Source organism: Battus philenor, unplaced genomic scaffold (genome assembly GCF_028537555.1).
Source record: "Battus philenor isolate CCGP_79_NKW_IND1 unplaced genomic scaffold, ilBatPhil1.0.hap1 SCAF_1, whole genome shotgun sequence".
NCBI classification, from domain to species: domain Eukaryota; kingdom Metazoa; phylum Arthropoda; class Insecta; order Lepidoptera; family Papilionidae; genus Battus; species Battus philenor.
This window is the reverse complement of record NW_027181661.1, coordinates 14,678,858-14,701,076: the sequence shown is the minus strand read 5'-3', so window position 1 is coordinate 14,701,076 and position 22,219 is coordinate 14,678,858. Positions and strand designations below refer to the sequence as shown.

At 34.0% G+C, this 22,219-nt stretch overlaps 1 protein-coding gene across 9 annotated transcripts in view; it reads right to left on the bottom strand.

Moving 5' to 3' along the window:
• The window catches only part of Pdp1 (PAR-domain protein 1), a 188,981-nt gene that overhangs the window by 19,431 nt on the left and 147,331 nt on the right, over positions 1-22,219 (bottom strand). For 5 of the 9 annotated variants that reach the window (XM_068776827.1, XM_068776808.1, XM_068776856.1 and 2 more), the window contains exon 1: positions 2,321-2,593. The exons of 3 other annotated variants lie outside the window; for them this stretch is intronic. In XM_068776827.1, the coding sequence (XP_068632928.1) occupies positions 2,321-2,510 (190 nt within the window). In that variant the 5' untranslated portion in view covers positions 2,511-2,593. Of the gene's footprint in view, positions 1-2,320; positions 2,594-22,219 lie in introns of those variants that run through there. One more of the 9 variants, XM_068776863.1, reaches the window with a different exon arrangement.

Sequence of the window (22,219 nt, the reverse complement as noted above, 5' to 3'; positions counted from 1 at the left end):
GATGTGAAAGTCAAGGAAGTGACATTAATTAAATAATAGAATATTTCCTTAATAATTTCAAACAGCATTTTGAATTTAAAAAAATAATTACGTTTCATAGATGAATGTGATGATAATACCTTTTAAAGCCGTACTTGCAAACGAAATGTATAAGAATAAACTCAGTCGCTTGAAAATGGTATACGGAGATTAACTTTACATGAAATTAATATGAATGCACATATTTGTCGCGAAGTAATGTAAAAAGTGATAGAAGCGGAGGTCATCACCATTACACGTGCAGATCGAGATCTACGAGGAAGGATAATTATACATGAGACTGCCTAGATAACCCCCGTTCACATTTTGATAAGATTCAAAATTGAGAATACAGCAAATGAAAATTTGTTATTTAGGTAAAACACGTGTAACATTTTATACGTAGTAGAAATAATTATTTTGAAAAATGTTTAATATAATCAACTTATTGCGCACACAAACTGTATCTACTATTATATGAATCTAATTCTTAATTGTATATCTGACGCATATCACAAAAATATTCTGTAACAATACAAGAGAGAGCTGAGTGATAAACCGAAACGTTTTCGAAAATTCTCGTTTTAAATCCAGCCGATAACTAGATGCATAAAATAACAATTTTTTTGTTAAAATAATTTATATTATGGGTCGTAATTTAACGGTCTAACATTTTTTATATATTCGAAATTTAAATCCGGATTAAGAAAATGACATCGCCTTTACATAAACCTATAAAATACAAGTGAAAACTAGGATGCAGGAAGAGAAAGTGTTATCGAAGTAACACGCTTATATGTTTCCTAATTTAAATTTGTAATATGTTAATCAGTAAAAGATACTTACATCATAAATAAATTAGAAAACGTATTTTAAATGTATTTCTTCTTATTAGCGGTCAGCATGTTTTTTAATCGCTAAAATACAGCGTATTATTAATAAAACTCTAGTCATTTAAAATTCTTTAAACTCGGCTAGTTTAAACAATTTTAAAAGTTAGTGTTATTTTAAATATTAAAATACATATACAAATATATTAGACTTCAGAGGTATACTGGATCCGAACACGAAGGTTAAATACGCCCTTAAGGGTCATCTAGTTCATTAATATTCTACTATTAAAATTTCACATCGAATGGTTCCTAGTTTAAACGATCTTTTACCAGATGTCAATACTGATTAGGCAAATGGAGGACATCTAGTCGCCACTTATTACTAGAGGCACTGTGACTGGCCTCGTTTTAAATAAATATGTACACGAATTTTAATCTTACTGTTGATACTTACAATTCATGTTATTCTAATATATGTATTCAAGAAGATGAACTTTGAAACCAAAACCGAGCGAATACTGCTTTAATTGTGTAGACTCTTCCATTTAAACTATGATGTTTAAGAAATGGACATTTCAAGATCTTGATAATGTAGAGATGGGTTTAAGTACAGGTGTTTTCGTCACAATGTCCTGTACAATCGCGGAAGGTTTGTTTTCTCTAAATACTATACTCTCTTCATGTAGAGCTTCCGTCAATAGTTATTCAGTTATTCTGATGGTTCTGAACAATTTATTCATTTATTTCAAAATACTTCGTCGTTGTTTTTAGTTACCATAAATTCATTCATAAAATTCATTAAAATAAATAAAATTTGAAAAAAGAATTTCTTCCTAATAAAGTAAATAACGACAAACCTTGTCACATACGTTCATTCCTTCTACGGCTTCTCAGCGCCGTTGAGAATCTAATCACATTTGTGATCAGTCTTCCTCACTATCGATTTTTTATTGTACATTTAACTTAGTTTTTTTTAACCTTTATAACCTTTGCAATCGAAGCTTGTTACATATTAAAAAAAATTAAAAATATTACAAATATTTACGCTAATGGAATTTCGACACAATATGACCTTGATATGTAAAGACTGTCGACGACATTTATATTCCACAGCATGTATCAGTTATAAGATAAATGATAGTAAGTGTAGAAAAAAAAATAATATTTAAGTCACAACATTATATGCAAAAAAGTTTTGATGGTATTAATGCTCTATTATAAGTATAATAAAGTGGTAACTATCATAGCATAAACAGTGTGACAAATTAGGAACAAGCACTAATAGTACAACGGTACCGCAAAACAAAGATCTTTCGATACCCAAAAACTTGGGACGAAGGCTCGACGACAGGCTACGGTCGCGCACTTTCTCTTTTCGGCGACTCTCGCGGGCCCTGGGGCAGCGGCAAATGCAGAGCGCTGGAGAAAGTGTGCGAGCGGTTCCCGGCCGGCGGTTTGCTAGCACTGACCATTGACGAATACGTGCTGCCTCCAGATGTGGTATTGACTCCAGCGGTCGTCATCCTGCACGTGTCCGTGTTGACCATGTTGCAGCTGCGGCAGCGAGGGCAGCGGTGGCGGCGGCGCGGGCGGCAGCAGCTGCGGTGGCGGCGCCGGCGGGCCGAGCGGCTGGACGGGTTGCGGGTGCTGGTACTCCATTGCGCGGGCCGAGGCGCTTGCGAGGCGCTTCGTCACTATTCACACATCGCGGCGCGGGCGCAGGTAGGCGCTCGGGCGCGGCAAGGCGGGCGTGCGAGCGCGGCGGCGTAAAGCGCGCGAGTCGCCTCGCTGCCGGCCGCCGCGCTCGCCTCCCCCTCCCCCTCACCTGCTCGCCTTCTCGCCACCATCACCACCGCCATCGCCCCGCCATTGCCCCGCCACTGCCATCCGCCGCTTCCTCGCGCCGCGGTACACTTTTTAATTGCGAATGACATAACGCCGATGTGCGATCACTCTCGCCGCCGATAACTGATTACTGGCACATGTTATGTATGCACGAAGCTGCACGTGTTGCTTGCACATATAAACAACTCGGCCTCTAGGCCACGCGGTAACTCCTCAGGTGAGAGATTATTCTCCAAAACATCGTCGCAGCTTTGATAATTGACAGCGTCGATCTCCACTTACTTTATGTCAAATATACGATTACGTGCCGTTTTATTCTTCATAGTCATACATGACAAACTCTTTCTTTACAAAGAGAACATGTAAAGTCTATATAGTATATCATTATTTTTGTTTTATAAGAAAACGTATTTTCCGTTGTGTTCTTCCGTATAAAGCTCTTCGGTACCATTAATGCTGGCATCTTTTTACTGCTGGTACAATTTCCTGGGTAAAAAAATTTTCTTTTGAAAAAATTTTGCAGCATCAAGCGATGTTGTGCTGCGGTTTCATAGCTAAGGCGAACCGATAAGACAACAGGTGTTTCTATTGGGCGCCGGACGATAGCTCAAACAATGATGTTTTCCTTCGCCAGATGTGCTAAGGCCCTGACTCATTTCACACCCGTTCTTCAAGAATTTAAACAACTTCGGGCTGCATATGCCGCATTATTTTCTCTTTTTACAACTTGAAACAATGTTCGACATTAATAGGCGCGAACAAAGGTTTATAAACATTGCCCATTCGGATTACTTAGGAAAGGTAGTAATTTTTTGTTTATACCTATTTCGCTGTAAGTTACATCTTCTAACTTATTGAAAGTACCTAAAACAACATTGCATGTTATGCAATATTACGGCATGCCTTCCTGATACAGCGGCATAAATGGGATTGACATATAAAAAACCCATCAGAGCGATAATCATCTCCATAAACGTGATATAACATAAAAACATTAATTTCATTTGTTTATTATACTAAAAAATCTAAATCAATAAAAAAGTAATAAGCATAAGTAACAGAGAAAGTTATCAGCATGTATACTTTTTCTATGATCTAATTGTTAGAATAATATGAGATTGTTTAACAAATATATAACACAGCTAATTGTAAAAACTTCGCGTAAAGAATCCACCAAATAAAAAAATGAATTTAAATGCTCAAATACCCGCTATGTGAGTTTTCATGTATATACTTTGAATGGTAAAGACCCAGTAAAAGCATCTATTAAGCTGCAGGTCCGTCCACAGTTGAACCTGCACAAGCAGCCTGCATCTAGCGTCATTGCATGACATTTAACAAAGTCATGTATCCACCGTGGTCTCTAATGAAGGACCTTTGGGACACAGTAGACATTTGTTATGCAGGCTTTGCGGCTTGCTTACTGCTATTTCAACTAGACGACCCGCTTACTTTTGTTCGTCTACGAATCTTCTAGGTGGCTGTTTGAGCGACAGTGAGCTATACAATTATGTTCGTAGTGATAGACCACGTTCAATTCAACAAGTTTTCACTGGAAGTCCACAAACCTTTGTCTTAAGATACTAAGGGATATTGGACGAGAAGATATTATGTATTTTCAGTCTTGGATTCAATAATTGACCTCCTACTGATTTGCTTCAACAACAAACGTTTGCCGACAATTGACATTGGGTTGGACACTACATAGACCATTTTTTTTAATTACATAATACTATTACCTTCCCTATTATTTACTTGCTAATCCTGTATCGTTATCTGTATTCGTTGTATAATACGCTGATTAAAGGAAGATAGGTTATATACGTAAAATTTGAAGCTGAATGAATAGCTTATTTGCTGGCAATTAATGTATGATAAAAAAATAAATGGTTTCAGAATTAATCAAAGGCGTAATGATAATACAAAAAGAAAAAGCGTTTTCAGAAATTCAGATTACTACATGTTACAATTATTTATTGTTAACTATCTATATATATCCCTGCATACTATGTACTGTCAGAAGTTACTGGCCAGTCGCGGTTCAATAGAAAAAAAAACTTTTAATGTAATTGATATTAAATCAGTTTGCTAAGAACTGAGCCATAAACGCTCATTTGTCTGCTAAAAGCTCTTTCATAAAACTTTTAAAATGTTCTTTCTTCATTTAACCAGTTTAAAGCTTTTGCACTTGTAACCAATGATCCTGTATGTCCCATGTACTTTAGTTAATTATTTTATCAACGTATATATTGAATAAAAACATCTCAACATACTTTGTAAGCGGTAAGTTCAAGTTACAAAGGTAGTCATGATATGGCAAGTAACTCCAGATTCCGATAACGCTGAGAGTTGCAAAATAAAATTATAACACGCAAATTACAGTATGTCCGAGCGTACACCGATTAACAACATTCATTCATACAACAACGCGCGTACGATGTATTTCATAATCAATTGCAATACAATATTTATAGAAATTTTATTCTTCTTCATTTATTCCATTAAGAAAATTTGTGATGAATTTGAAAAAGTGTTTTTTTTTTACAAAATATAGAATATTCGTAAGATTAGTCGCTACATAAGATCATACATCGATCATTAGCTTTACACAATGGCGCGATTAGCGACGTAGTTTTTTTTAAGTTTTAATAAACTTGCTTGTGGATTTCGGAACCGCGAGATCTGAGTTCGAAGAAGCTGTTAAAGCCAAAACGGCTAACAGCGTTCAGCAGCAATATAACCAATTGCGTAACCATAACTATGTCGTCACTACATCTTGCGGGAAGCCTACCTACGCCACGTCTATCGGCGAGTAAAGAATCTTTAGGCCCCAACGGCCATCGTTTGCACGAACGTCTGTGATCTTTGATCTCGCAAAGAAACTCAGAGCATAGACCTCTTTATTTCTCACTGGGTGACCTTAAGCCTTCTTGTAAGGTCCTTCATAGGCGACCACGTCTCAGATCCGTAAGTCACCCTGCAAGACATACTGATCAAAGATCTTCGTCTGGTCTAGGTTGTAGAAAAATAACATCACATCCTGAAGTCACTTAGACTAAAAAAATATATTTTAAAACACGAAAGTATTATATTATAAAAAAAGTAATCAAAAAAATGATGTATCCTAAGATGTCTATTCTCTCACCATGACTATATATAATAAAATATAAATATATATAATAAAATCTATACTCTTCTTAATATTTAACTTCTTAGTATTAAAGTGACTAACCTTTCTGAAACCAATAGATAGAAAACGGACTGCAAAGGGTCGATTTTGAAAGAAAATATCACTTTACGTCAAACCATGCACTCAAAAAGAAAGCTTCTCGTGTAAAAAAAATGTTGAATTTACTGTTTTCTGAGGTTAGTCGTTTCGGTTTGACTTCGATTTATAGAAGGCGGTGTATATGCAAAAAATATTAAATACATATTTTTTATAAACGTTCTCTATTTTTATATAATTTTATTCATATACTGTAAACGTAATAAGCATTGAGCGATATGCTGTAATAAAGCAGAAATTTTGACCTTAAAACAGATTTTGAGTTTATTTAAAAAGCACTCCAGAAGCAGACGTATTATAATGGTACAATTAAGCTTTATATCGAATAAATATTATTTAATTTTATTAAAATTTGCATATCCCGTCATATCAACAAAGCAGTATCAGGTGAAGAATAATTAATAAGTCAATCTGTTCAGCAGACATAATAGCTGAAGCGGTCGCGGAGGCGGGGGCGGAAGTGATAACCCGCGATAAAGTTGCCCCGATCTTGAACCCGCGACCAAAACGCTACATCTTACGCACTATTCGCCAATCGCGCAAGTTAAATACGTAATATAAACATTTGCACACATTTTACGGCTTCGTACGCTTTTGTGGATAATTGTGAATGGCACAGAATGAATAGAATTCGAACGAAATGATTCAATGGAATGCATGTCGATATAGAATTATATACGCGAGATTTTTTTTTATTTAATAATTAATCGTTATAAAGTGACGATGAGTAAGGCTGAAGAAACCCGATATAAGGTGATGTTTCGTATCTAAAGCTAAGCGGCACTTTATCAGCGCTCTGACACTTGGTAGAGGACAAGTCATTACCACGGAATTAACTGTAACTGCAGCTTGGCGAAAAACGTTCGGTCCCTTGTTGGCCAATCTACATGGTCTTTAGCAAGAGATATATTCTCACATTAAAACCTCCTTTTTGCATCGTATCTCTCACTGAGGATCATGACCCATTTTGGTAAGATTATGGCTCACTACGTTACGGCAGCTGTGCCAGTATATTATATGCCAGACTATGTATATTGCTTCGGCTGATATAGTACCAAGCGTGGTTTGGACCTGATTTGGCCAGCACACAGCTGTCACCTCGTGGTCGTCGTTCACTACTCATTCCAACGATTCAAAGTTTTTTCTAGTTGTCTCATATAAACAAAGCTTCAATTTTTTTTTTATATCCTTACAAGTTATTTAATATTAGAATTTATTTTATTTGCGTATTCAAACATATCAACGTTGGTTCGTTTCCAGTGACCACTTGTGTGTCATGAGAAAAAAGTCAGAAGAGTCCAATTTAACATAAACTAGCATCAGATCGAGCTCTCCTAAACTGAGAAGAATCAAAAACAAGCTCAAGCGGTTTTTGTTTGTGGTCACAGTGTCCATAATACATTAGTAAAACAATACATTCTTAAACTTAATTATCTTAAAACTTTATTATCACTTAAAAACAAACCTTCACACAATGAAAGGATTTTTTTACGTGTTTTTGCTTAATCATCTTCTTAAAGGGCATTCTCTCGATATTGGTATGCAATTATTTTTAATATATTATAAGAATAATTATTTTGAAATAGTTTATTTAATCTATATAAAAATAAATCTTAATGTTTTAATAAATATTTTATAATCTAAAATTTAGTCTTTTTCTTTAGTCCCCTGACTTCTATGCATCTGAATCAGAAGTCAACGTCCTCATCGGTCGTTGTGAAAAAATATGCAAATGAAAATACAAAAAAATACCAGCAACAGGATACACACTCAAGAGAAATCTTGGCGAGTTTTAGATCGAATGAAATATTAACGTAACGATCCGAGCCGAGGTTCCTCTATCTAAGTTTCTGTTAAAAGTTTAGGAATAAGCCGCTTTTTAATGATCTTCTACCACACACCTCAAAAACTTGTATACGGCATTTACACATGACATTTTTAATGTTAGGATTTAGTATACCCTGTGAGGCATGAATTTGAAATATCTGTATAAACATGGGCCAGTTCGTATTCACTCAAGCACTCGTGGAGGGGACTATGCCCGTAATTCTTGTATAATATCGGACCAGGAGTATGGAAATCATTACACGAAAGAAAATATATACAGCCCAAAGAATACATAATATATATCCTAAAGGATTAGCAAGTTGAAGTAGCAACAAAACAGAATATTGCGCAGAACCATTTAGCAGCAAGTTAGACGTCCACACACAATGAAGACAGCTGATCTTTTTCAAGTCGTGGATAAATGCTAAATGCAGGCCGCTACTAACCAGTCCCATTGCGAATCCTTAAGGTATGCGTATTTCCAAGGGCGGCTCCAGCTCGTGTAGCCCCGTGTGCAATGAAACCCTGGCGCCCCCTAGGTCTGATCCCCCCCCGCCTATAACTATTAACTTTGCCGTCGCTTCTAAAGTACAAATACTTGAATTATGGTTTATTTCGAGTTCAAACAAAATGTTCGGAAAAGAAGCCGCCCACAGGGCCCTCGCGTTTAATGACTGCCGCCACCGCGCTGGCTAGCCGCTTCTATCATATTATTGTTGTACCATGATGGTCCAAGACGATGCTTTCAGCTGTCTCAGGGAGCGCCGCGGTGGCCGTGTCCTTTGCACACCCTGCACTATAGGTTAAGCCGCCCCTTCGCCCCTCCGGCTATGGACTTCCTACAGATATATAATGAAGCAGTCTAAACATTCTCGACTAAAGTTATCAATATTTATTCTAATTAAACCATAAAACAAAGATAACAAATTGAGATGTAAAAATATACGATGCAAGATTGAGGACAGCTTATATTTAATCCAGGCGTCAGATAAATAATGTAAAGTAAAATGTTATGTGATGATTGCGCATTTAATTAAGTCATGTATCCTTGTGCATTGTTTATCAATGCCGTTAAAGTTCATGTTGCTTACAAACTTATTACTTGACGGTTTTAAATATATGGTGAATAACAAAGAATGATTTGAGTGATTTGTAGCATCGCGAGTGTTTAAAACTAAATATGAAAGCCTTCTACATAAAATTATAAGGTACTTAGACCAAAAATATAATTTAAATGTGTCACTTATCGTCACTTGGCCTTTATGTAAAAACCTTAGGAAAAAAAACAAAATTTTTACCGACTAAAGAGTAAGTGGAATATATTCGTTAGAATGATGGCAGAAGATCTGAACACTCAATAACTAACCGAGCTAAGTTTCACTTTCGTAGCGAGGTCGACAGAGGGGGCCGCAGTGAAGAAGGGGAAGGGGGAAGTCGACTCGGACGTCCGTGCGCCCGCGCATAGCCTCTTACCACAAAAAATAAACTACTTTTCCTTTCCCAAAAACCTGAACACTTTCACCTTTGCCGAAACCGAGAAAATAGGCGAGCGCTTGCCAACAATCACAGAAGATAATGAACGAAATGTGTATAACCAATCTCATGGTAGCCGACGAGCGTTTGCGGCCACATTGGAATATAGGCTACAAAAACTTTGTCACTTTATAACTATTCGAATGGCGTTTAGCACGCGACAATTTGTTGTTTTTTTTTATGTTATTTAATCTTTGAACACTATATTCATTTCAAAATTTTATAAAGTCCCATATTCATAAGAGAATGAGATCAGTATTGTTTTTACTTATTGTCTAGTTCTCGATATGAAAATAATTTAATTTAACTTAACCTTTAACCTTTAGCGGACAAAATTTTTATATAACGATGGCCAGTTGGTCAACAGATTTTTTTGAGAAATTAAGTACTTTATTTCCAGAGCAAGAAAAGGTGCATAAACCCTCAGCGAACGAATGCCGCCAAACTCGCGATTTTTAAAAAATCGAATGCCGCATATATCGAATGCGGCATACGATTTTTTAAATTAAGGTCCATACTAAACTATCCTCGGATTAGTCTAATGATGTATGAGTAATCATTTATTAATATATTGATATTTTGTACTAGCAAATGTGTAGCATTGTTTTAAAATAAAGGATCGATTTTAATTACAAAAATTATTGCAATAAACTTGTATTAAGTAATAGGTTATGATATATAATTATATCGTTAGAAACCAAGATGATTGCAAAGCTCTTTATGTAGCTCACTAGATTAGAAGTTAATTTGCCTAATACAAAACGTCCGACACACTAACTTGGATACGTAATCACAGAGGACATATTAATTGAAACGTACATAATAAGCATGTTGTCCGTATGTCTGTGCACTTACATATACATAGTGGCTTATTGCTTGTGTTGACGCTTGAAAACAATGATTGCTCTAAGTGACTTATAAATTACTTTACAATAATCCTTTTTTTTACTGTGGGAAAAAATCCACAATCTGTACTTTGCAAATTAAAGCCATATTACCTATCAGTGCGAAAACCAATGATCGTCTACAGGTTGATTAGTGGTTGGTGTAAAATTTTTAAAGAGATGAATGAGTATTAATTTATGGTACATACACCTTTTTCAATAATATGTGGTTTCAGAGATAATGAATTTCACTACATATTAAAATTATTTTATTTTTTACTATTCATCTTTGCAAACTTTACACTGCTAGAAGTTATAACCCAGTCGCATTCCATTAGAAAAACATTTAATACCACATATTTCAGATAATAATATAAAAGTATTAAATCTTTTTACTGCTACATGAGTTAGACATTTACCCATTAAAAATGTAACATCCATAACGAATAATCCCTGTGTACTCTCTATGCACTGTTTGCTTCAAAAGTGTAATTCGAAAAAATAATATGCTGCGGTTTTAAGAGCGGATATGGTGCACACGATTTTAAATAAATTCTCTGTATAAATGAATACATTGTAACGTAATTATAATAATAAGTGAAGATCACTTATACAAACATACACCCATATTTACGCATATCAATAAATCTATAATTCTGTGAGTTGTCATATCTTTTCAACGTAATCGTATAAGGTTCTTAAGGAATTTGCATTTAACAGTTTGCGTACTGTATATTTCAATACTACAATTACTGATGTTTTTAACAACAGCGTAATTGTTATTCAGAAACTAAACTTATCTCTTTTACGTTAAATAAAGTGAGTGCTCTGATATATGGTACAGTAATTAATTTTTACTGTTGGAATACGGAAAAATCTGACACTGCAGATTGTTTTCAATAAACCTTTCTGGCTTATTAACTAATGTCAGCATTTCGAATGTAACATACGCTGTAGTGGTTATTTTTAGCTAGCGAATATTTTGATAAACTGTTTTGTTTCTGTTTCTATATTATGTAGTTAAGAAACAGCAGTTTTATATGCTTAAAAAGTATATACAAAAAAGTTTTCTACATAACACTAAAAATATATATCTAAGTCTAATTACATACAATATAAACGTATCACCTTCTACTATTTGATTCTCAGTCCCGTTAAAGGAACCATAGACAAGGGAACAAATATTACTTTAACTAAGTATTTATAAAATATAGCATTAATACAAAGTTTGAAAATTAAAAAACTAAACTTGTTTATTTTTCCAATAAAAAATTATATACTGTTGAATATCTTATTATAGCAATTGCAAAGCGTATCACATTGATTTTAGACCTGTAAAGTTTTCTTAAAGAAAACTGCCATAACACAACACCGAGAAGTTGATATTCTAATCTGAATCCGGAATATTCTAGAACCTAAAATGCTCAAACAAACTGCACTGAGCTCGTGTTGTTAGTTAAAGCCTTTACTTCTCTCGGAAATGAAGGTTTATTTAGAGTTACATAGATGACGCCCTGTTTATTATATTTCAACGTATACCGAGAATATGCACACTGAACTAACCTAAACGCAACATTGTATTAAATAAACACAGAATGATTAAACGAAAACTATTCGCTTAATAAGTTACTCAGAAACTTGATGCGTTAATTAAAGTTATATAAATTTGTATTTCTTTGGAAATTTTATTTGCATAACATTTATTATTTACGGTTCGTAAGAAAAATTTTTCACTTGTTTCTATCAGACATATTGCGAGGGGATGAAGTCACGTTACAATAAATAAAAAACGACAACCAATAGACATGTATCTCGGCGAGATATTTTGAAAGTAGCATCGTGGGGCTATACCAGCGGAATCTTTGTGAACGCGAAATCTTTTTGCGTGATAAAGCGGCTTTCTCCTGAGGTGCCGCTGCTCCTTTGGCCGACGAGCATGTGTCCGCGGACTAATTAAGCATATTTGACTTTTAACCACCTTTCGCCGAGCGTTTCGCACCTTTCGTGCTACTTTCGTTTGTTAACATGCTTCTAAAATAAAACGCATTGTTGTTTCTTCGCCAAAAGTTCATGGCAATTATAAGAAAAAAACAATGTTCTTTTTGCAAAAAAAAAAGTCTGAATCTGAGTTACGTATTAGATCGGTAAAGTTCACCTACCGTAGATTAGTCAGAGAAGAACATTGCAATATGTGTATGGAAATGATCCAGACAAATACTTTGGATTGTAAAGCGACAATCAGACAAGCTTCACATTAACCTTTCATATGCGTTACATTGATATGATAATTTAGCATTGACGCTGTATTTCGAGATATCTTAAATATTTCAGGTCATCAAAATACAGATGTCGATGCTCCAGTCTTGGACAATACATAAATTTCTCCTGAATAAATGAAGGAAATGTCATTCAATAATCAAAGAAAGGTCACAGGCGTCCAGGTGACCTAATGTATACTGTGTGATTTGCTGAAAACTTTTATTAACTTAACTTACTTTTGATTTTCAGTAAGGATTAGCTATGGAAAATATTCATAAAAAAGCGTAGGGTGTACACCTAAGACACTCAATTTAATCTGTTCACGTATCAATTACTATATTGATTAGTTCATATTGTACATGTTACTTGTCAGAAAAAAATTGCAACTCTTGCAATAGAATCGGTGTTTTCAGTACCCTTTGATTTTGCAACACTTGCTTATATGACCATAAAAATCAACAAAACAAAAATGAATTATATAATATATGATTAATTCAATTACCTTGTTATTTTTTGATTAATATTTTTCCTTTAATTTTATAGTAATATTTCTACTCCAACTAATGAATAATTATGGGTTAGTAAAATTGACACAAAAACATTTTAAAATTGATTATGGGTTCTCTTTACAGATTATAGAACCTCTGGAAGCCTCGTTGCTTACATACAGGTGACTCAAAAAAGGAGAATAAAATAAGAGGTGATGGGGATAAGATCTAAATTTTACATATTCTCTGGTTCTATGGCCTCTGCCATATTTAATATTAGTTAAATTTAAATAATTTACAATTTCATTATCATTTTTTTAAGTTTTAATTAAAAAAATTATAAGATAAATTGTGTTCACTATCTTTCATGCAATACACAAATTATTTTTTCTTAAGTAATTAAGTGATTTAGCAGAGTATATTCGGTGTATGTTATGAATAAAACATAACGTTTATAAATAAGCTATAAGAGACTTTAAGTCGATTTAAATATGAATAAATCGATAAATATGTTTATATTCCGTGTCATAAAGTATCAATTTAATTTCAATACACGTCAATTATTATCTAGAAAATCGAAATTCCGTTTTTAATCGAGACTAACCGCTGTAAAATGTTAAAAAAAAGCTGACTGAAGAAACATGGAAATGAGAAGATAAATGATATTCCGAATTAAAAGTCCGTTTTCACTTGAAACGCTTCATGTAAAAGTGAGGGGGACATATCGTTAGGATTTGGACGAGTTTGAATAATGCGATCGTCACGAGTCACCCTAAGGATGAAGTCTGCTCTCCCCCGCCCGGTCTGCACGTGTTGCCACACAGCACGTATGTCGATTGGATACAGTTACAGATTCGCATACCGTATCATGGTTCCAAAACCGTCCAGAAACTATTTTTCATTTCACACCCGCCTATTGCAATGTGTATCAATTTTTTTTCTACTATTATTATTCGTCTCCACGTGACATATCCGCATGACGGTTATTTACGTGCAAAATACAATTTTTATTGATTTACATACATTTAAACATGCCGATGTAAAACTGAAAACGTGATCGGAATAAATTTTCTCACCGCCACACCGGTTAAATTATAAAAAATATTTTTTTTTAACTCGAATAAAATGTTAAAGATGAGAATAGCTGACGTTAAACGCGATCATATTTTCAAAGTGTGATACTGTTACAAAGAAAAATTACAGTTTTAAATAACTTTATGATATGTGCCGCGGTAGCGTCGCACTTGATTTATAGACGTAGGTGAAAGGTTAGATCCCTGGGAATCGCACATTTTGCATAAAGTGAGTGAGTAATATTGACTAGTATGCCTACAAACAGCGAAATCTAAGCATTATAAAGGAGCCAATAAGATTTAGGATCCAAAAACATTACCATGCTCATGACATGTTAAAAACTCTTGTCGTGATAGACTGTAGAGAGTGAACTCTGAGAATATCATATCAGCAATAGCCACATTATTAAAATTAACTTTTTTTAATCAAGATTAGGCTAGTAAATATTTAAGTAAAGACAATCAGTTTGCTTTATCAATTAAATTGTATGTGTACAAATTAGATCAAATAAAAAAAATTTTCATTTTTTTGTGGATAATTAATTATTCTTCATTTTTATGATAAAGATGAAAAATATAAATTTATGATTTAACACAAATGTTGGAGATTGACTGAATGAGATGGCGTGAAAACCCTATTTTTTTAGTTAGTTATGCATTCACAAGTTATGCAAAATGAAACGACCTCGACACCCCTTTTTTGGGAATCATAAGTAACTAAGTTTATTTCGTTTTACTTGCAAAACACGAGATTAATAAATCAGTAGATGCTGATCAGGTAACTTAAGCGAATCGGATTTAGTTAGAAGTGAGTAATAATAAAATGCCATGATCCAATGTTTATATCAAAGAAATACATTTTAAAATCGAATTACGACTCGTTCAGTCATACATAATGCGTCAAAATAATAGATTATGTATTATACTTTGGTATGACGTAAAATACATTTCAGCGCCATCTAACGATAATACATGCTAGTTAATAAACATGCGGTAAAATTATGTCCGCTAATCTATACTATTTTATATTGTTTATTTCATATTTGTTTACTTAAGAAAAGACAGAATTTATAAAACAATTAATCCATTGTTAATTATGTTTTAATGTGGTAAAAAATAGCATAATAATATATGTTATTTTATTCTAATTCAAAATTACGCAAAGAATATTTTATTAGCAATTGTCTGCTTCTGTGTTTTTAAAAGTAAAAGTTTCTGCTTATTACTTAGGAATAAATTTTACTAGTTAGGTAAACGCTAGTGCAACAGAGGCAGTGCATTAATTTTATGAACGCGTGTATGCAGTTGTTCACAAGAGTGAGCGCTTATTGCATAGTATTTTTTTCCTGTTATTTGCATGTGCACTTTGTATATTCTTAAATATACTACCTGTTTCGTTGTTTGTTGTTGAAGATCCTACTTGTGAATATACTTGAATGGACTAGGTTATATACAACCATCAATAGTGTATGTTACGATAACATACTCCTTGAGATATCACGCGAAGAGAGACGCCACTCAGACAATTCAATGAAGAGATGAATAGACAACTAAAATGTTCATTAATTTTAGTTACAAATGGAAGCTAACGTATTATTGTTTTATAAAGTCAAATTTTAGATACTTGGAAACATCAGATATTGAGTAATGATTACGCGGTAAATCTTTTGAGTATGTTTAAACTCAACGTTCACAATTTTAAACACTTATATATTTACTCACGCACATGTAAAAAAAAATTACTATACCTTAACAAAAAAAACGACTGAAACGATTGAACGAAATGACGTTACAGTTTGTAGTTCAAATCAAAAAATCTTTTGATATTTAACCGAATCCTATTTCTAATATTTTAATTAAAATCGAATCACTACTAGACGTGTAGCTAAATGGCTATGTAAAAAGGAAAAGTATGAAGAATAAAAGAAATAAAAAGAAGAAATGAAAGACCTAAGGATCTAAAAGATGAATTTCTGAGATTCGTGTCAATCGGAGGATTATTATAAAGAATGCTTGTAGCGTGAACGTAAGAATAAAGACGCAATAACTTAAACATCGATAACTATGTTCATAGAATACAATAAACACGGAATAAAAATTTCAAATGTCAAATATAATTGAATCAAATTAACGCTTCACTTATATTTCCCATAATTTAATTGAATGATAATTAAAAGCGGTGTAATTTGTATAATTATAATTATATAAAAAAGTGGTAAAAAATTTATTTATGTACAACTACAAAACGAAATAATACTGTATGAACTAATTGCTATGTTCAAATTAATAAAAAATAATTTAGTGGTAAGTAAGATGCATAGTGAATTTTAAGTAACTTTTGGTTTAAGATAAGAGAAGGAAATTTGGACGTATTACTGGTTGTTTATGATTTTTAATTGTAAAATATTTATTATAACACCTTAAATGTGTATTGATTGGTTTACACCGGACTAGAGATTTTTTTTATCTACGCGACCTTGCAAATGAGCCGCGATATGGTTTCAATGGCTTCCGAGCTCAAACCTCATATTGATACATATTCCGAAGAATATTATTTCCTACACGGACAACCGTCACATTGATACATTGTTATTGTTTACGCTCATTCAAAATGCCGATGAATTTTTTTTTTGTTCAAAAAGTTACAAAATTCATAATCAATAATTAATCATTCACAGAACTGGTTCTTTAATTTTAATAATCTCAAGGGCAGTGGCAGCATTAATCCAAATTTCATTGAAATATTTTTGAAATGTTTACCGCTAACAAATATCTATGATCACAGAACAACGCGCGCGCAACCGATTTTTTCTAAAAACGCTAATGATTTTCTTGATTTAAAATTGCTTAAAATATATTCCGAATTCCATCTGCTGCAGTTTGATTTTTTTTTTAATTAATGGGGGTATGCGAAGAGTTTGACCGTATTGCATAGCGTACCTGTGAGCGAAGGGCGCGATGGTACGCGACGCGCTGTCGCTGGTAGCGGTGCAGGTGGTGGTAGAAAATAGCGGTCAGTCAGGGGAGGACCACATGGGCCAGAGGGCCAAGACGGCGGTGGCCTCGAGGAGTCGGTCCCCATGTCGATGTATCCGTGACGGTCGAGGCGGCGCGCCGACCAGCATCCGGAGCGAGCGCCGCCCGTATCCGCGGGTATTAGCTCAATTGTGGCAGAGGCGAACACAACCGATCCCGGAGACACCTGAGCCGGGATTGAGGCAGTCGCAAGCTAACTGCTCCGCACACTCGGCGCCACGTGCCGCCGCCGGCACGCTCGCCCGCAACGTGCACGCCGCCGGACACGTGCTCAACCCCCCCGCCCTGCCGCCTTCACCCTTCATTCTGCTTCTCTCGTCTCGCACCCTGCACGCGTTTCTAGCTTAAGCCTACCTTCTGCGTGGAAGCCTAATGAGAAGCATCCTTCCACATCTAATCCTTGATACCCCTCAATAAGTCTATGGTTATATGGCTAACATGAAACAAGAACGTCATCAAATGTTTAACGTTAATAATTATATTTAACATATATTTCGAACTAAGTATTGCACGAATTAACACAGATGTTCATTTACATTTATTAAATGACTCAAGAATACAACTGTACGTCAAACCATACGACAACTTCGCACAAGGCCAGCGTATGAATGACTTGAATTTAATTCTAATTTGTCGTACATAGTTATGTATGATACATACGACTGGAGGATTTGCCTCTAATTACTATAATTATTTTATAATAACAACTTTAGCGGAGAAGCGATTTTTTTTATTCAATGGGAAAACTTCGGAAAAACTACTTTGCGATCCAGAAGCATACAGTGGTAGGAAACTTCAACCCACAAAAACTCTCGCATAGAACACTTTTCAACAATAATGAAGGGCATGGGATCTTAACGTGTTTATACTGTATCAGATTGTTCTCTTACACTCCCCGATATTTATATTATATGATTTTCCTAGCGAGTCATAGGGTGTGACTACCCATAACTTAATCTATCAGTCGATTTTTTTAGTATTATAATTTATAATAAATTAGTTTTTTATAATCATCATAATATAACATTGATATGTAACTTAATATTTAAAAAAAGTTAAAAAACTTTAATTCCAAATTAGAAAAAAAATCTAATCAACTCACATAAGGCATGTTTAAATATATCTAAAATCACTAAACGTGGCTCTTAAAATATATAAACCGAAGGGATGAGGAAATTTATTCTTAGCGTTAAGTTTTAAGTAAACTTTCTAATTATAAATCTCTTCAAGTTCATGTGACGTATTAGTTTTGGATCGTATGAAATAGCTCCACAATTTAACAGTGAATATATTAACTTTGTTGTTATTTCACACAATTAATTATTAATCATTCAATTTATAAAAAAATGTATTGCTAGAATTCGATTTAAAAGAAAAAAATATTAAATGAGATGTCATATATAAAATGTAATATGGAACATTCATAAAGTAATTGACATTACATCTATTGTCTTTATATCGTGCAGGATAAACAGTTGAAACCATCAAAAATCTTTTAACCACTAATTACTATTCATATTAAATAGTAAAACAAAATTATCTTAACTGAGCAAATATCGGGACCAGTTTTTCTTTACCAAGATGGATGGAGAATTAAGAAAAGGGGAAAATTACTTTTTTACCACCTAGAACAAAATATACATAAACAGTTTTTACATTGTGAAAGTGAACACACAAAATGTTTGGTGTGGATTTTATGCCTTGTTACTCTAAGTTGAAGATTGTCATTATAAAGGATTTGAATCTAGCTCTAGTATCGACCAAACTTGGCATTCACCCGGCATACTACGCATGTTGTAGTGGTCACTGTAAATGATTATAAGCAGATATGAATTAACATGTCAGCCTATGGACGCCCACCACAATCCCCGGTCTTTCGTTGCCCGTATTCAGCCACTTTTCGCGACCTTGATTATTCCATCAGTCTTTTAAGTGAAGGGACTACCCAAGCCGCGTCTACCAGCTCGTGGTTAACAATCGAGAATATTTGGGCTCCAATGACCCTTGGTTTTAAGGTTAGTTCTTAGCTTAGATTGAAATAACTTTCGATTATCAAACAAATATTAAATAACGACTAATGTTTCTAAAAGCCTATATTTAGCAATGTTACGATTAAGTCGTAAACACTCTCCACTGCCTTCTTTAACCTGCTTTGTTGCACAGTCATAACTTGCAAAATAATACTGTCGTAACGAAATCTTGTTGACTGATTTAGTGCGCCGAAGATAGATCTTGACATAAAGCAAAACTTTATTTCTCGGTAACAAGATTTGCAAATGGCATGCTATTTTCGTTTAGTCATTACATATAACTATTATAAATTTTAAGTAAATGTTGTAAAAGAGAGTAAACTAATGGAGCAACGCATGGCTTATTCTCAGTTGATGTTGATACTGATAGCCCGGGGCTTTTACAGCTTCATCAGAACTGAATTCACGGAACGAAAAGGTCCGTGAACTTAAAAACAACGCATGGGATAAGTAGTTAACAACCGTTAGTACCGCAAGGATACCTTCTCTCACAGAGGTTTCATTATCATTACCATTACAGCCGTAGGAGGTCTTTTGCTGAATATGGCCTATATTTACACACCCTTATATCCAATAGGACCGATAGGAAACTGAAATTTATTCAGCATCCTCCGAAGAACTTAACAGTATTTTTTAATTTCATTATCTTTTAGTCCAGACTGCTGCCCAAGTTGCATTTGTAGATTTCGCGAAATTAAGGCGGCGGGTAAGGTAGAGTAGATATGTTGGCGAAACTCGAGGGCCACCGGGGAAGCCTTGGCCTGGGCTACTACTTACTACTACATGTTTCACTGTATTAGAAGGATAAGCTTTTAGATCGCTTCGGCGTCCGTTAATAGTGGGTTTCAGATAAATTCCCTTCTACTGCCACAACTTCTAACTTACTTGTTCCGATACCTTAGAAGTAGCACTTTTTTGTGTGAACTGTGTGGCAGGTTTGTTTACTACGTAACATATAACGGATAATTCGAATACGAACTAGTTTATTGCTCTTTATTATTATTTACGTGACAAACAGTGGGAATGACAAAGATTAATTTTAAACATTTTTGGTTTTCAAGATCTATTCGCTCACCTTTTATGAACTATATATAGTGAAGTTATTTGCTACGTTAAAAGTATAGTGTCGAATATTCAATCATCACCAATTTTATTAAATCACAGACTGGCCACTATGCTACTACTGTTTTGATTGTACTAAGTAAACCTCTTTTTTACATATTTAATAATTTATTTATTTAAGATTCATTCAATGAATGACCTGATCTTTTAAAAATGTTACAAGTTTTTTTTATAGAAATGTGACAGACCAGTATTGATAGTACAGTAAGTCTGTGGGAGCGGTTAGTTTTTCTTTCTTATAAAATAAGTGTCAGCATAGATAAATGTTTCAACGAACGTTCAATTCGTCGAATGTAATCGTAGTCGAGCTTAAATAGCAAGCTTAGCGATTTTGTTTCAGGCATGGGAACATCTTTATATATATATTTTTGATTGGTTAAATTTTTATCTTACTAACTAATAGCGGTAAAATATTTTTAGCACAGCTAGTAGAATAGAAACTTTAATCTCTGCTGGATGGATCCTAAGACTATTCTATCTCTGTTACATAAAAGAAACACATAAGAACTATAACTCGTCATTATAATTACGCATCAAATAACATGACATAACGTCTTACGAAACAAATGAAATGTATGGATAAACCAAGGTCAAATATATTATTGCATTAAAGCCCTCCTGCGCATCATGTCCCGAATCAACGTTACGCCAATACTTTCAATTACTTTCAAGGACTATTTAGTACTGTTTTGTTATCAATTTCAAATTAAGTCAGTCTCCAACTCTATATTGATAAATACATGAAACCGTAGCACAAGTCTAACAGCACGTGATCGCAGTTTTTGCGAACACGTGCTAAAACAAAAAAAAAACTCGACAAAGCGTTGGACACATTCATCAAATCTTTCCGAATAGAGAATCCATGAATAAAATTCTCTATTATATATACACAAGCGTAACATAATCATGATCTCAAAGGTTTAGACTTCGGTCTTAAATATAGAAAAATACTTAGAAAACATATTGTAAGGCAAAACAAGATGAATAGTGTATTCTATCCATTAAAAGTTATACACAGCCAACTGGTAATATTAAGACGATATTAATAATTTACATATGCAAAAGCGAATGCGTTACATTACAAGTTTTGTCTTTATAAAATGATTACTCATTAGCTTATAGATCTTTTGTGTGTTCACTATTTATACAATAGTGTATAATACTAATTACTTTAAACCAAAACGTAAAGATTTTTCCTTAACGTTTAACAACAAATATGCATTTTGCTACAGATAGAAAAATACAAGGTGTATGTTATAAATATATATATATATATATATATATAAATATATATATATATATATGTATATATATATATGTATGTTATAAATATATATATATATATATATATATATATATATAAGTGTGTGTGTGTGTGTGTGTGTGTAAACATTTCCGAAGAGGGTAATTCATCGATTTCTGATCTTCTCTACTTCATTATCATTTCGTCGATTATACTAGACTATTTGGGGTATCTCTACTGGACATAGGCCTACCCCATAGCTTTCCAAAAATACCAGACGTAGCATCACGACCTTAACAATATCGCTTGTTGCCAGAACCTTTAGGCACTAGCGGCCATCTTTTTTAGTCATTTGAATCAGTCTGAGTCTGATATGTCCGTTCGTCTATGGATCTCCTCATTTCTCTTTCGATCCTGTAGAAATCCTGAGCATAGGCTCAACTCCATGGCTCTTTTAGGCGATTATGAGTTTGCCAATGATGCTCGAAGAAAAAAGTTAATAAATTAATAAAAATCGGCATCCTTATTCTAATAACAATATATAAATAAGTTTATGTACGACATTTGCTATCAGAATAAGTTATTTAATGAAACTGTTATGGTAACCAACGATAGTTTATTTTAACAATTACTAGGATTATTATCATTCACCCGTTGCTGTGTTATATCTAATATATAAAATTCTCGTGTCACGGTGTTCGAACTTGAACTCCTCTGAAACAGCTCGACCGATTTTTACCAA